Genomic DNA, 15,525 nt, shown 5'->3' with positions numbered 1-15,525 from the left:
ATATCTTTGGACTTTCCTGGTGGTTCAGATGGTAAAGAATCTGCCTGCTAATGCAGGAGATGCGAGAGATCTGGATTCAATCCTTGGGTCAGGACTGAGCGACCAACACTTTCACTTTCACAGTACTATATAGCTGACTGTGTTAGCTGGGTACCAAAGCTAACTTTGTTGGACTTATGAACACGCTCTTAGAATGGAACTCATTCATATGTAGGGGACTTACCATACACAAACTAAAAACAATATGACTTCTCAACTCTTGGAATATCTGCTAACACACAACGTGTAAAAGGATCTGAACTGAACTGAAGTGTAATTCTGCCAGAAGATCACTAACCAATGGAGAGTAGTCTCAGAAAGCACCCAAATCCATGTCTGGGATAGATCTTGCCTACCAAACCTACCTCCAGACCAGCTCATCCAAAGCCTTCTACTTCAGCCTGTCAGAGCCTTTATCCCACCCTCTTAGACTCTGTTCACTCTTCACTGACTCTCCGCTCTACACATCCCAAACATCCAGGCTTCCTTTGACCTCTGGAATCCTACCAGTTAAGAAGAGCCCAGACTGCCTAATTCCTCTATACCTTATCCACTGAGAGTCTCTGATGCTAGAATGAGTCATTTATCCTTTTTGTAACAGCTCCCTTTTATTCTCCATTTCTTTTCAAGTCAGTCTCTTCCACACGGCCCCAACGAGAATTTCTCGGAGAACTTCCCTGTTCACTGTCCCACTGAAAGGGTGGACAGTGACTCTGCTCTTGCGAACTTGCCAGCATTTTGGCTCTGAGGCTTAGATCTCCAGGTCTAAAATGAGCCTCTCTTGGGACCATTGTGAGAAGTCACTCACCCTCAATTCTCAGGAGAGAGATAAAACATACACCAGGCAAATCCAGCTACTTGTTCAGTTACTAAGTTGCGTCTGACTCTTTCTGACCCCATGGACTGTAGCCCACCAGGCTCCTCTGTCCATAGGATTTCTCAGATAAAAATACTGGAGTGGGTTGCCATTTCCATCTCCAGGAGATCTTCTTGACCCAGGGATTGAACTTATGTCTCCTAAATCTGGCTACTACTGACCAAAACTATATTTATCAGGAAAGTAAGGCTAAATGTTTCCAGGAAAATGTCTTTTTTTAAAAAATGCTTTTGAAAAATAAATCAAAGAAAATGAATCCTTCCAGGAAAGACTCTCTGGAGCCCAGAGTCAAGAAAGAATTAAAAACAACCAATAAATTGCTCTCAACAAGCCCCTGGTCTAGGACTTTAGGTCAGACTGTCAGGGAACAAGTCTCCAGTGGAGGGGTGTTTGCTCCCTGGGCCCCCATGCTCTCATTTCTTGAACTTCTAAAATAAGACTGAAGTGATAATCCTGCTCAGTGGAAAGAAAGTCTTTTAGTGCCCAAAATCTCCTGATGAGGGATGAGAGGCCACCACTGAATCTGAAACCAGCCACATCACATTTAAATCCAACTGCAGACTGAAGCTGGTGACCCAGGGAGGGAGGAAGCAGATAAGAATATTGGAGCCTGCAGGCAGGAAGAGTCTAGAGCTACTGGCTCATTGGCTACTTTCTTGTCCTAAAACAATGCGACACACTGCAGTTCAAAGGAAGTTGTTTTATTTCTGATTTATAGGCATGGTATTGTGTTTTGGAGAGTAGGTGATGTCCATATTTTTCTCTTTACAGTAAAGACCTGTGCTCATGTATATATTGAAGGCTGCTAAACAAATTGTTTCTGAAACCCATCTGAGACTATGAATCCAGCACTGAGGCTCAGGTCATGCAATCTCACCTCTGTGCTGGGATCTGAAGGGTCTGGAGGGTTCTGAATCTTCCTTCCTTCTTTCCTTCCTGCCACAGTGCCTGAAACATCCACCATGAAAATGTTTACATTGGGTGAGGAGAGGAAAATAAAATTCACTGTGAGCAGGAAGAGGATAATGCATTTACCTGTGGTCAATTTAGTGTGAGTTGCTTTAACAACTAAATTAGCTTCCAGAAGTGTAAGGACATAGAAGAGGGGAAAGAGGAAGTTCTGGATCAGAGTGGAGCCTGAATGGTGACGTTGAACACCAGTTCTGATGACTATGTTAGCACATTTATTGTGCATATGCACCCAGGAGTCAGAAAAAGAAAATCAGAAATCAGGCACCACCATTGACTGTGACATTTAACTTCCCTGAGCCCCACTTAGCTCATTTGTACACTAGCCTTTTCATTTTTCAGCTATATGAACTTAGATTAGGCCTGGGACCAACTGCTCAACACGAGGGTCCATTGCACAATGAAAATACAGGGACTCCCCTGCTGGTCCAGTCACTAAGAATCTGCATTCTAGTGCCAGGGACGTGGGTTCGGTCCCTGGTCAAGTAACTAAAATCCCACATCGCATGGGACAACTAAGCCCACATGCCACAACCACTGAGCACAAGCACCACAACAAAATGCAACAAAGACCCTGCCAGATGCAATGAAGACCCTGCAAGAGGCAACGAAGACCCTGCGAGATGCAACGACCCAACATAGCTAAATAAATAAATTCAAATAAACTCAGAGAAAATGCAAAGCCCCTTTCAGAACTTTTTTCTTGGGATTTTCAAGTTGGTGACTGAAGAGCATTAAACAAAGTTCGAGGCCCTTCTAAGCATGGGATCTGTGCAAGTACCCACTTGACACGCCTGTAAAGACAGCCCCCATGTATCTTTTCTCTCAGGACTCAGCTCAGTGATTGTCACTTTCAAGTCAATGATGCCCCAAAGAAGATGAACATTATTCATTTCTGGGTCTTCTCAACACCTGCCCATCTTGAGATGAACAACAGCTGACATGCTAGCACATGTTTAAGAGCGAAAACTATAAAGATACATGAGAGTGATGCAGGAGATATTTGGGCACCAGGCTGAGCAGCTGCATCCAGTCTCCTGTGGACACTTTGAGACAAAATAGCAACAGGAGCATCGGCCCTGATTGGGTGAAAGACAAAGTGACCATATTTTTTTCATATGTCTTGCCAAGTTCCCCAGAAACTTTCACGCTGGAATCCATCTTGGTTGAGAGATGCATGTGCCACCAGGAAGGACCCTGAGTCAGGCCAAATATTACAAGCAAGATTACCGGCTAGAGACAAACACAGAAGACTGCCCCCATGTAAGCGAACTAAGCCATTCTTATTGGGAGCAGTTCACTCTGAGAATTCACCCGTGTGCTCTTCCATGCGTGGTATGTACTTGATCATTCAACTGTGTCCAGCTCTTTGTGACCTCATGGGGAGCCCCACCAGGCTCCTCTGTCCATGGGATTTCCCAGGCAAGAATATTGGAGCACTTGTATATTTTGGAAATTAATCCCTTGTCAGTTATTTCATTTGCTAGTATCTTCTCCCATTCTGAAGGTTGTCTTTTCACCTTGCTTGTAGTTTCCTTTGATGTACAAAAGCACAGGAAATGATGCTCAGCATCACTCATTATTAGAGAAATGCAAATCAAAACCACAATGAGATATCACCTCCCGTGGGTCAGAATGGCCATCATCAAAAAGTCCACAAACAATAAAAGCTGTAGAGGGTGTGGAGAAAAGGGAACGCTCTTGCACTGTTGGTGGGAATGTAAATTGATATAGCCACTGTGGGAGATAGTATGGAGATTCCTTAAAAAACTAGGAATAAAACCACCATATGACCCAGGAATCCCATTCCTAGTCATATACCCTAAGGAAACCAAAATTGAAGAAGACACATGGATCCCATTGTTCACTGCAGCACTATTCACAAAAGCTAGAACATGGAAGCAGCCTAGATGTCCATCGACGGATGGATAAAGAAGCTGCGGTACATATGCACAATGGAATATTACTGAGCCACGAAAAGGAATGCATTTGAGTCAGTTCTGATGAGGCAGATGAACTTAGAACCTATTATACAAAATGAAGTGAGTCAGAAAGAGAAAAATAAATAAATATCATATTCTAATATACATATACAGAATCTAGAAAAATGGTACTGAAGAAATTATTTACAGGGCAGCAATGAAGAAATAGACATAGAGAATAGCCTTATGGACACGGGGAGAGGGGAGGAGAGGGTGAGATGTATGGAGAGAGTAACACGGAAACTTACATTACCATATGTAATATAGATAGCCTTTTCAAAAGGGAGGGGGAATATATGTACACCTATGGCTGATTCACATTGAGGTTTGACAGAAAACAACAAACTTCTGTAAAACAATTATCCTTCAATAAAAAAATTTAATAATTATGCAAGACAGCAAAAAAGACACAGATGTGTATAGCGGAATTTTGGACTCAGAGGGAGAGGGAGCAGGTGGGATGATTTGGGAGAATGTCATTGAAACATGTATACTATCATGTAAGAATCGAATCACCAGTCTATGTCCGATGCAGGATACAGCATGCTTGGGGCTGGTGCACGGGGATGACCCAGAGGGATGTTGTGGGGAGGGAGGTGGGAGAGGGGTTCATGTTTGGGATCGCATGTACACCCGTGGTGGATTCATGTCAATGTATGGCAAAACCAGTACAGTATTATAAAGTAAAATAAACTAAAAATAAAAAGTTTTAAAAAAAAAGAATACTGGAGTGGGTTGCCATTTCCTCCATGCGTACTTTGATTTTGATAAACAGTTTATCTGTTTCACAATATCACTCTCTATTGAATCATTTCTTTAAAGAAGCTGAGGACCAAGGTCCTGCTTCCAGCCATCCCCACCCCCCAACAATAGTATACATGTATTATTACCAACCTTAGATCCCAAGCAGAAATGAGCCTCCATTGATTCATATGAATGTGCGATAAGAAATATTTTCTCTTTTTTTTCACTGAACTATTTGGAAGTGTCAAATTTTTTAGGAGCTTTCACTGTGTGTCAGTGGCATAAATGGTAAAGAACCAGCCTGCCAATGCAGGAGGCATAAGAGACACGGGTTTGGTCCCTGGGTCAGGAAGATCCCCTGGAGCAGGAAACAGCAACCCACTCCAGTATTCTTGCCTGGAGAATTCCATAGACAGAAGAGCCTGGTGGGCTCTAGTCCATAGCGTCTCAAGGAGTTGGACATAATTGCAGCGACTGAGCAAGCAAGTACTGTGTTTCAAGTCCTTTCCTTAAAGGGAGAATGATCTCTGTGGTTATAATATCAACGAAAGTACCATTGTCAGTGTAAATAAAGATGCAAGAGCAGAGGCAACTCTATGTTATAATTACACATTGGGTACCGCTCAGCTCCTATTTAGAAACTGAGCCTGCAAAATGCAGGCATACATAGATCCACTTTCTTAAATAAATAATTGCTCTCTGAAGGTTGCCTGGAAGGATTACTGTCTCTAACTTCCACGAACTGCTCATCTGCAAGGGAAGAAGGTGGTAACTGTTAGAGAAACCGCTCTTAAATGCATGAACCACATCCGAGAACTTTTAGAAAATCCCTTATTATTCATTAAAGCATGTTATGGCCTTATTAATTCAGATGGGATAATCGGTTGTTGATTAGCCAGACAGTTAAGCATTCATTGTCAGATGCTGATGGGGTGTGAGAAATTACATTTCCTATTCACCAAAGATTCACCTGAATGCAGTTAGCACTTCATCAGCTAAGGCTGCCTCTTTAGGGGATAAATTAGCTAGATTTTTATTCCCCAGCCTTTTCTTTCATTTCCCAAACTTTTCCATATTGCAAAGCATGCCTCATTCTGCTTGATTTTCCTTGCCTTTGTCTGAGGTTGAAAACTATGCCAGGAGGAGCCAACTTTAAAAGCTGGTGGGTTACAAAGAAAATCACATTTGTGCTCAGGATTCTAGCATGAAATGGGTGCTGTGTGTGTCTGCTCATGTACATCTCTGTGTGTGTCTGTGTGCTTTGGTTTGGTTTTACAACTCGTGGCTAGAGCCTCCTCCACACTTTTAGTTCTTCAGATCCAAACTGTATCCAGGTCATTCAGGGACTTATTCAGCCAGCTCTCCAAGACTCAGCTTCTTTAATTTCCAAACTGTGACTGACCATGAGGGTAGTATAACAGCTGAGCATGGTGAGAAAAGTCCCTGGATTAGAGGTCAGAAAATGTTGATTCATTTTCCGGTTCCAGTTCTGTTTTAGGAGAACTGACTGTCAGTTTTAAACTGCTCTCAATTTCAATAAGTCATTTCATCTCTCTGACAATATGCAATTAATTTTCTTCTCCCTGTGATAACAGAGCAACACTGATATTTAAGCTCCAATACTTTGGCCACCTGATGTGAAGAGCTGACTTATTGGAAAAGACCCTGATGCTGAGAAAGACTGAGGGCAGAAGGAAACGGGATGACAGAGGACGAGATGGTTGGATGGCATCTCAGACTCAGTGGACAAGAGTTTGAGCAAACTCTAGGGGATCGTGAAGGACAGGAAACCTGGCGTGTTGCAGTCCAAGGGGTCACAAAGAGTTGGACACGACTTAGCAACTGACCAACAAAACAAAGCAAGAAGAGTTGGGGTGTATTTCTACAAATGTACACCAGTACCCAACCCTTTGTGGAATTTCTGACCTCAAAGGGACAGAGGGCTTCCAAGACTAAGAGGACCTCCCAGACCACCATCACCAGCAAATCTTCAAAGAAGGTATGTGATTACTCACGGAACTGCTCCAGGTGGTCAGCACGGTCAGACTCCGGCATGGCCGTGATGGTCACCAAAGGACAGGAATTCCCTCCTAGTGTCTGGCAGAGAACCTCCTGTCGGAAATAGACCTGCTTGCGGTTCACACTTTTTCCCAGAATGTCAAGGTGAGTCTGGGGCATAAATGAAAGAAAAGTGTATTTTAAGATTTTTGATAATAACAATAGGTGAAAGCAGCAACAAAACTTATATTCCTCGAACTCCTGGTAGTTTAGAAATATTTTTGTTAACCTAATCTGTCCGACAGGCTCAGAGGTAAAGAATCTGCCTCCCAATGCAGGAGATGTAGGTTCAGTCTCTGGGTTGGGAAAATCCCCTGGAGAAGGCAATGGCAACCCACTTCAGTATTCTAGGCTGGGAAATCCCATGGACAGAGGAGGCTGGCAGGCTATGGTCCATGGAGTCACAAAAAAGTTGGAGAGGACTTAGCAACTAAAACCAACAGACCTGCCTGACACAGGGCATTAAGTCATTTAGAAGCAGGACTGTTCCTGCTCCCTGGAAGAAGTTCACTGAGGCTGAACAGGACACATCATTCCTGCCTGTGTCTGCACAACAGAGTATCTGATTTCAAGCTGCACTGCAGCAAAAGAGGAGGGGCATACAGCACTCTTCCCCTGAGAGTGACATGCAAAGAAGGCGGTTATCACAAAGACTAAGTATACGCAAAATGCTTGGGAACATGAGACTGAGCTTCAGTGGTGCACATGACTAGATTTAAGCAATACAAGGAGGGCTGGGAGCATATGGAAGGAAAATAGAAAGCAACCAATCCAGGGAAAATGTTAAGTGAAGAAAACTAACTGGTAACAAATGATTTTCCCTACCATACCCTACATCTGGGCTTCCCTGGTGTCTCAGAGGTGGTGTTGGAGAAGACTCTTGAGAGTCCCTTGTACTGCAAGGAGATTCAGCCAATCCATCCTAAAGGAGACCAGTCCATCCTAAAGGACATCAGTCCTGAGTGTTCATTGGAAGGACTGATGTTACAGCTGAAACTCCAATGCTTTGGCCACGTGATGTGAAGAGCTGACTCATTTGAAAAGACTCTGATGCTGCAAAAGGTTGAGGGCAGGAGGAGAAGGGGACGATAGAGGATGAGATGGTTGGATGGCATCACCGACTCAGTGGACATGGGTGTGGGTAGACTTCGGCAGTTGGTGATGAACAGGGAGACCTGGGGTCACAAAGAATCGGACATGACTGAGTGACTGAGCTGAACTGAACATTGATTTTTTTTAAAAAAGCTTTTTATTTTGCATTGCAGTATAGCCAATTAACAATGTTGTGATAGTTTCAGCAAAGGTTGTGAACACTAGAGAGACTCAGCCATACACATACATGTGTCCTTTCTCCCTCAAACGCCCCTCCCATCCAGGTTGGCACATAACACTGGTCAGAGTTCCTTGTGCTAGACAATAGGTCCTTGTTGGTTATCCATTTTAAATTCAGCAGTGTGTAGGTGTCCATCCCAAACGCCCTAATCATCCCTTCTGCCTGGCAACCATAAGTTCATTCTCTAAGTCTATGAGTTTGTTTCTGTTCTCTATGTTCATTTGTATCATTTCTTTTTAGATTCCACATATAAGTGAGGTCATACGATGGTTGTCCTTCTCTGACTTCGCTCAGTATGACAGTCTCTAAGTCCATCCATGTTGCTGCTAATGGCATTATTTATTCTTTTTAATGGCTGAGTAATATTCCATTGTGTATATGTATCACATATTCTTTATCTGTTCCTCTGTTGATTGCCATTTAGGTTGCTTCCATGTCTTTGCTATTATAAACAATGCTGCAATGAACATTGGGATGCATGTATCTTTTCAGGTTGATTTTTGCCCAGTGATTTTTACCCATATTGAACTTCTCACCATAAGAGCTGTAAGATTTTTTTTTAATTGTTCAAGCTACAAAATTTGTGATAATTTGTTATGGCAGCAATACAAAACCAATAAGTAAGAAACAGAATTTTCTAAATTAAGTAGAAATCCTAGCATCTGGGCAGGAAGGGACTAACTTCCACTTGTACTCTATTGAATAAATGTCAGACTTACAAGGAAAAAGAAAAAGTCCCAAGGAAAGAAAAGATGACCAATGATTCTGTGGCCTTTCCTCTAGCTTCACGGATACCTGAAAATTTGACCCTGAATCGCATCCTCCTTGCAACTGGGATCCTGAATCATCTGCCTCCACACAGACTACTGCCTGGATTAATATGAATTTATTACTCTCTGTCTGCATCAACTGAAGTTTACTGCCTTAGGAAACACTACCCTGGGAAAATAGAAATTACAAATTAATTTACTTTTCATAAATTGATAATTTTTCAGGAACATCTCAACAACTCTTCAATAGAAAATATCAACTGGGGACTTCCCTGGTGGTCCAGTGGTTAAGAATCTGCCTGGCAAGGCAGACGACACAGGCCCTCTCCCTGGTCTGGGAGCTAAGACCCTACATGCTTTAGAGCAGCTAAGCCTGTGGGCCATGACTAGAGAATCCATGAGCCACAACAAAAATGATGCCCGACACAGTGAAGACCCAGAATACCGCAACTAAGACTCGACAACCCCTCTCCTCAAGGTTCTTGCCTTACAGCATCCACCAGTCTAAAAGCATTTTATCATGATCTTTACCCAGTGTTAATCAAGCCCTACATTAACATACCAGAACTTAACAAAACTTTAAAATCTTAATAAATACCTCAGGTTTGCCCTTCCTCCTTTGAGACACTATCAAGACTCTTGCCACATTCTGCCTTATCAAATATGTTAGTTTCCTATCACTTCTGTAACAAATTGCCACACATTTCCTGGTTGGAAATAATACAAATGTATTGTATTACAGTTCTGGAGGTCAAAAGCCCAAAATGGGTTTTACTGTGCAAAAATCAAGGTGTTGGCAGGACTGCACCTCCCATGGAAGTTCTAGAAAGTAACTTCCTTGCCTTTTCTAGCTTCTCGAGGGCAGCTACATTCTTTGTCCCATGGTGTTCTCCTCTTACATTCAAAGGAAGCAACCACAACATTCCTACCTCAGTTTCCACAGTCAAATCTCCTTCCCTGACTCGGACCCTTCTGCCTCAGTGGTCCATGGTTAAGGACCCTCTTCCAGATCCAGGAATCGAACCTAGGTCTCCCACATTGCAGGCAGACGCTTTACCATCTGAGCCACCAGGGAAGCCTGGTGGTGATTACATTGGACCCAATCTAATTGTCTGACATAATCTCCCCATCTCCAGAGGTTTAACTTAATCACATCTACAAAGTCCTTTGTGCCATATAAAGCAGCTTCGTTGAAGGTTTCAGGGATTAGCAAATGAACATCTTGGGCTGGGGGCATTATTCTGTCTACCACACCAAGGTAAGCAATATCTTCGGTCTGTCTTAGAAACAGGTGGTATTTCTGAGAGCCAGCATTTGACACAATACTAAGAAAAGGAACTATAAGGACCATGGCTACCTCAGGTTCAAAAGAATTCACCTAAGGCCCATATATCTGAGCAAACCTTTGTGCTTCATCTTCCTATCACTGTCAAGTGATGGTGAATACCAGGTATTGTTGCGAAGCACCTGCAGTGGGGATTGGGAGGTAGTCTCATGCCCCTGAGAAGGCAAGGAGGCTAGCTGATTGTGCACGCACACACACTGTGCACACACTAGTTACAAAGGCTCTATGTAAATAGCTAAGTGTGAAAGCTCAGGAAAACCCGGAACCGATGGCTCTTCTAAGCTGAGCTCAGCTTCATCTCCCATGACCACACACTTCCCTGCCAAAGACTGACTCAGGCCAAGAAAGCTGTGCCTGAGAGTCCAGACTTTCACGGAGGCCCTCCCACGCATGCTGAGCTATTGCCTGCCTTTCTCAAGGATGCGTTCATTTTGTTCCAGGTAAAGCCTAAGCTTATGTGTTCAATCACCAATCTACACCCAACATCACTGCTCCTTGTTGAGCAGAATGGGGGTTTCATCATACAATTGAAGTTATTTTTAAAAGTAAGTGTGTGTGTGTGTGTAGAGATAAACCTATTCATGTAAATATATATATATATATATATATATATATATATATATATACACATATACAGATGCAAAAAGTTATTCTTGGGTCACAGTTCCTTCTGCAGTGCTAAATGTCAGAGGAAATGGAGTACTTCTTAGTGCTTGAAAGTACAACGTATAGCAAACCTATAACCAGCCAAGTTTTTACTCACAAATTTCTTCTCATATAAGCTTAGCTATGCAAGAGCTCAGAAAACACATCACCTCACCCTTATAATAACTTGAAGACAAATTTTAGCTGCCCAAATTCAAACTAAAGAGTGATATAAAAGGACAGTCCAGTTAAACAAGGTTCGTTTAGATGATCATTGGAAAACACAGTTACTATATAATACAAACATAAAAAATAGTTCTTTAGGGAGAAAACATATCATCAAATGTTAATCTCATCATGTGGTTCTAAAATGAAATTAAAAAGAAATGTGTAAGTGAAGTATAAAGTAAAACAAAATGTTCACTTTTCAGCTTACATGGACATGGTATTATTATTTAATTCTTAAAAATGGAAAGGCAGTATAGCAAGATGACTAACCATGCAGGCTCTGAGTCAACCAGCCTGGGTTCTAAATTTGGTTGTGGATTCTAGATAAATCGTGTAAATTCTATACTAAACCTCTTTGCGACTCAGTTTTCTCTGTAAAGTGTATATAAAATGGCATTACCTATGACATTCAGTTGTCGCTATAATTCGGTCATTTACTGTGCGTGAGAAGTGTCTGTCATACAGGAAACACTCAATTTCAGCTGTTATTATTCATGGATACATGTATATTTAATTTCTTTAAGGACTGAAAGGGAAACACTAGTAGAATTTTAAACACTGTAGGAAAAAATATCAAAGAAAATGTGGTCACTTCATGTTGCATAAAACAGAAAGAAAGAAAGGAAGGAAGAAATGAGGAAAAGAAGGGAGGGAGAGAGGGAAGGAAAAAAGAAAGGAAGAGGGAGGGAGGAAGGGATGGACAGGAGAAGAGGTGGAGAGAGAGAAAGAAAGAAAAGCAATGAAGCATAGAAAGTACAAAACCAAAATGACAGACGCAACACCGAAAATTGTTTAAAGTATAAATAGGCTAAACAGCATTATTAAATGACAGAAACTTTCAGATTAGCTTTTCAAAATCCCGCTGCCTATTGTATATAAAAGGAACTTTAAAAGAGAAGGGAAAAAAAGACCCATGATGTGTATGAAAAACATTCCTAAATTATCTTTTATTCTATTTGACTCAACTAAAATATTTTAAAAGAGAAATATGGAAACTAAATGGATAAGCAAACATAAATTAAAGTGGGCCTGGCAACAGTAATATATGACAAAGTCATATTCGAGAAAAGTGCATTAAATGGGATTTAAAAATCTTATTTTGATAAAGGGCATGATTCACAAAGAACATATAAGACTCATAAATCTCAAGAATCAAATAATGCAGAACTGAAATATACAACGGCAAAATGGCAGAAGGGGAAAATTCTGTACTAGGAGCGGGAGACTATATAACAATACATCAGCCTTGATATATCAATTGCAAAATAATGATAGAGCATTTGAACAATATTGTTTTTCATAGACATATGTCAAACTGTCTTTACAGACAGCGTCCTTTACTTTTTTCTCAAATGTTCATGGAAGTGTAATAAAATTAATCATATGCAAGACAATAAAAATTTCACTAAATTTTTTTAAAAGCATAAGTTGTACAAACCACATTTTCTAACAATTAGATGAAATGAGACTTGAGTAAAAATGGTTTTAAAAACAGCAAAAATAAAATGATTAAGGAATTCCCTGATGGTTCAGACAGTAAAGAATCTGCCTGCAATGCAGGAGACCCAGGTTCTATTCCTGGGTTGGGAAGCTCCCCCAGAGAAGGGAATGGCTACCCACTCCAGTATTCTTGCCTGGAATCCCATGGACAGAGGAGCCTGGCGGGCTACAGTCCATAGGGTTGCAAAGAGTCGGACACATCTGAGCAACTAAGCCTTTCAGGAATAAAAAAATATCCTCTTAAAGAAGAAATTCATATATTAAAAAGAAAGTCAATATTAAATCAGTGTAATTAAAGCCCTGATCAAAGAAGTGTCCATTTTCCATCCCAGAAGAAAAGCTACAGACAGGAACAAAAACGACCCCATCAGAATGTCAGTCACATCTCAGCCACCTGGTAAAAGGACATTTCAGCACCTTCCTAGAGAGTCTATCACTCTGGATTTAGTGATAGTCTGTGATCATAAACAAATTATTTTAATCACTTTCACACATATCTGGGTGAAAGTTGTCCCAATATTTTTATTGAAATCTCAACTGAGTTGAAATCTGCCTCAAAACTACCATCAAGATTCCAGGCCCTCAAACTTGGAAATCTATACCTTTTCCTGAAGCATTTTCCAAAATGTAATTAGCAGCATTTTACTAAACACTGGGGTGTGGAGAAGGGGAGATCCAAAGCACCTGGGGCACAGTGAATTAAACTAAATGAAGACATTTTCACGACTGCAGAACTGTTCAGACTCTTGTGCAAATGTGCATTACATGCAAATACGCATTACAAACCCTTGGAGCCTTTTCCTCTAAAGATCTTGGGACCCTGGAGTGTTGTAGCATGCGTTTTGGGAAACACTGTCTGCTGAATTGTTTCTATGAGGGTTTTTGCTTTGTTTTGTCTGTTGTCTTGTTCTTACCATCAAGGCTATTTGTTTCACACTTATTATGGCTACAAGGATTCTTGATGTGGGGGTGATGGGGGAGAAATAGAGACCCTTCTCCAGAAAAGTACTGGCCATCATTTCTGTGATATCACAAAGTCTTTAGGCTGGCCAAAAACTTCTTTCAGGTTTTCCGTAAGATCTTACAGAACAACCTGAACGAGCCTTTTGGCCAACTCAATATAAACAGGCCGTAGCTCTTCTTGCCAAATCTTGGGGTTGATGTTTTTCAGTCACTCAGTCATGTCTGACTCTGTGAACCCATGGACTACAGCACTCCAGGCTTCCCTGTCCTTCACTATCTTCCGGAGTTTGCTCAAACTCACGTCTGTTGAATCTATGATCTCATCCAATCATCTCATCCTCTGTTGCCCCCTTCTTCTGCCCTCAAACTTGGGGAAACAAAATAAAATCTAGATTTTATAAATTAGATACTCAAAGAAGGTTTGGAAGCAGGTTTGCCTAACAGAAGTCATCAAATACAATTAGATACAGGAGAAAAAATGATTTAAAAAAAGGAAAGTATCTTGTGTTCATGTACACTATCCTTTAAAACACTGTCACCTTAATGAAAGAAGCAAAGTTTAAAAGTTTTCTTCTTCTATGAGCTCTTTGTTAATTTTTTCACTATAACATTTTTCATGATTACTAATATTACAACTCAACAAATGCCTGACAACTTTTAGCTTAAGCCCATTTTCTGCAATTGCTCATGCAGTCATCTCCCTGTGTCCCTCAATGAACCCTCTGTCCTTTTGACCATTCCACCTGCCATGGAACGCCTAACACCTCTGTGCTCAGTGTATTATTCAAGCTCCAGTCACACGGAAGTCTTCCAGAAGTAAACCAATTATACACTTCTGTTGGTTTTCCTTTCTCAAAAAATGGCTTTGTATCAGTCTCCTGGAAATGAGTCTTAGGTAAATGTTCCCATCTCAGGTCCAGCGAGGCCATGCCTAATTAACTATTGTTGGCATCACTGATGAGAGAAGCACGGCTTCGGAATCCATGTGCCAACAAACAACTGTAATACAGCCCCATGGAAGCCGCAGGAGTGGGCTTCTTTGTGAAAATGGGAAGGCATTCAAGGCAATTATGGAAACCTCCAGAGAGGTTGTCTTCTTAAAACCCTCCCTACCCAGGAAAGACATCACGCTGATAACTTAGTCTGCAGCCTCATGGTTGCCTCTCGGCAGGCGTCTTCTGCCCACTTTGTTTTACCAGCTACTCCCTTAAAACTTCCATAAAAGACTTCACTCAACCTCAGCAGGCTACCCTGCTGATGGCTACTAATGAAGTAAGAACCGCTACGCTCTCAAATATCATTCATATCGCCTTGTTAGCCCCTAAACAGCTGTACCTCCTGTCCCCCTAATTCAGAATAAAGCTCACCCCTAAAAAGACAGCCTATTTCACTTGTGTACTGACTAGCTCTCAAGTGTCACCTAGAAACATCCATCAGGGAATCGAATCCTTCTCATCACAAGAGAAGAGCAAAAGACACCTTTAAGTTAAATACAAAGCAACAGAACATGCTGTAACTAGGTTCTAATGAGCTTTCTCAAACTGCCCCAGTCTGCCAATACCACTTTCCCTAACTGAAACCGATTCACTCTGAGACTGATGGGAGTGATTCATCTCTAGATGCGTATTCACAGATTTGCTGATTATAAAGGTGATTTTAATATCCTTTTTCTGTTAAAAATAGATAAAGTTATATTGCTGATGATTTGGATAAGAGCTGCTGCTGTGCTGGGCTCAGCTGTGTTCAACTCTTTGCGACCCCATGGACTGTAGCCCACTAGGCTCCTCTGTCCATGGAATTTTCCAGGCAAGAATACTGGAGTGGGTTGCCATTTCCTACTCCAGATTGAATAAGAGAGTAAATAAAAAAATAATTATAATCCACTACCCTAAGAAAACTATCAGTAGAATCTGTATTTATTTCTTTTTGGTCCTTTACTGGGATTTTGTTACAACATAATTTTAATTTTATTATATATTGTGTATATATATACAATCAGTTCAACAGAAAAAATGATCACCCATCATCATTTAAAAAAAAGAGAGAATAAAAGCTCTAAGGTCACTATCTAA

The 15,525-nt window shown here is 41.2% G+C and overlaps 1 protein-coding gene across 17 annotated transcripts in view; it reads right to left on the bottom strand.

The window, feature by feature from the left end:
• The window catches only part of AGBL1 (AGBL carboxypeptidase 1), a 1,135,995-nt gene that overhangs the window by 911,153 nt on the left and 209,317 nt on the right, over positions 1-15,525 (bottom strand). For all 17 annotated transcript variants that reach the window (XM_060401589.1, XM_060401588.1, XM_060401580.1 and 14 more), the window contains one exon: positions 6,627-6,780. In XM_060401589.1, the coding sequence (XP_060257572.1) occupies positions 6,627-6,780 (154 nt within the window). The remainder of the gene's footprint in view (positions 1-6,626; positions 6,781-15,525) is intronic.

Source organism: Ovis aries, chromosome 18, assembly GCF_016772045.2.
Source record: "Ovis aries strain OAR_USU_Benz2616 breed Rambouillet chromosome 18, ARS-UI_Ramb_v3.0, whole genome shotgun sequence".
In the NCBI taxonomy this organism is placed as follows: domain Eukaryota; kingdom Metazoa; phylum Chordata; class Mammalia; order Artiodactyla; family Bovidae; genus Ovis; species Ovis aries.
Note: the sequence above shows the minus strand (reverse complement) of the source record. Positions and strands in the feature narration are given on the sequence as shown.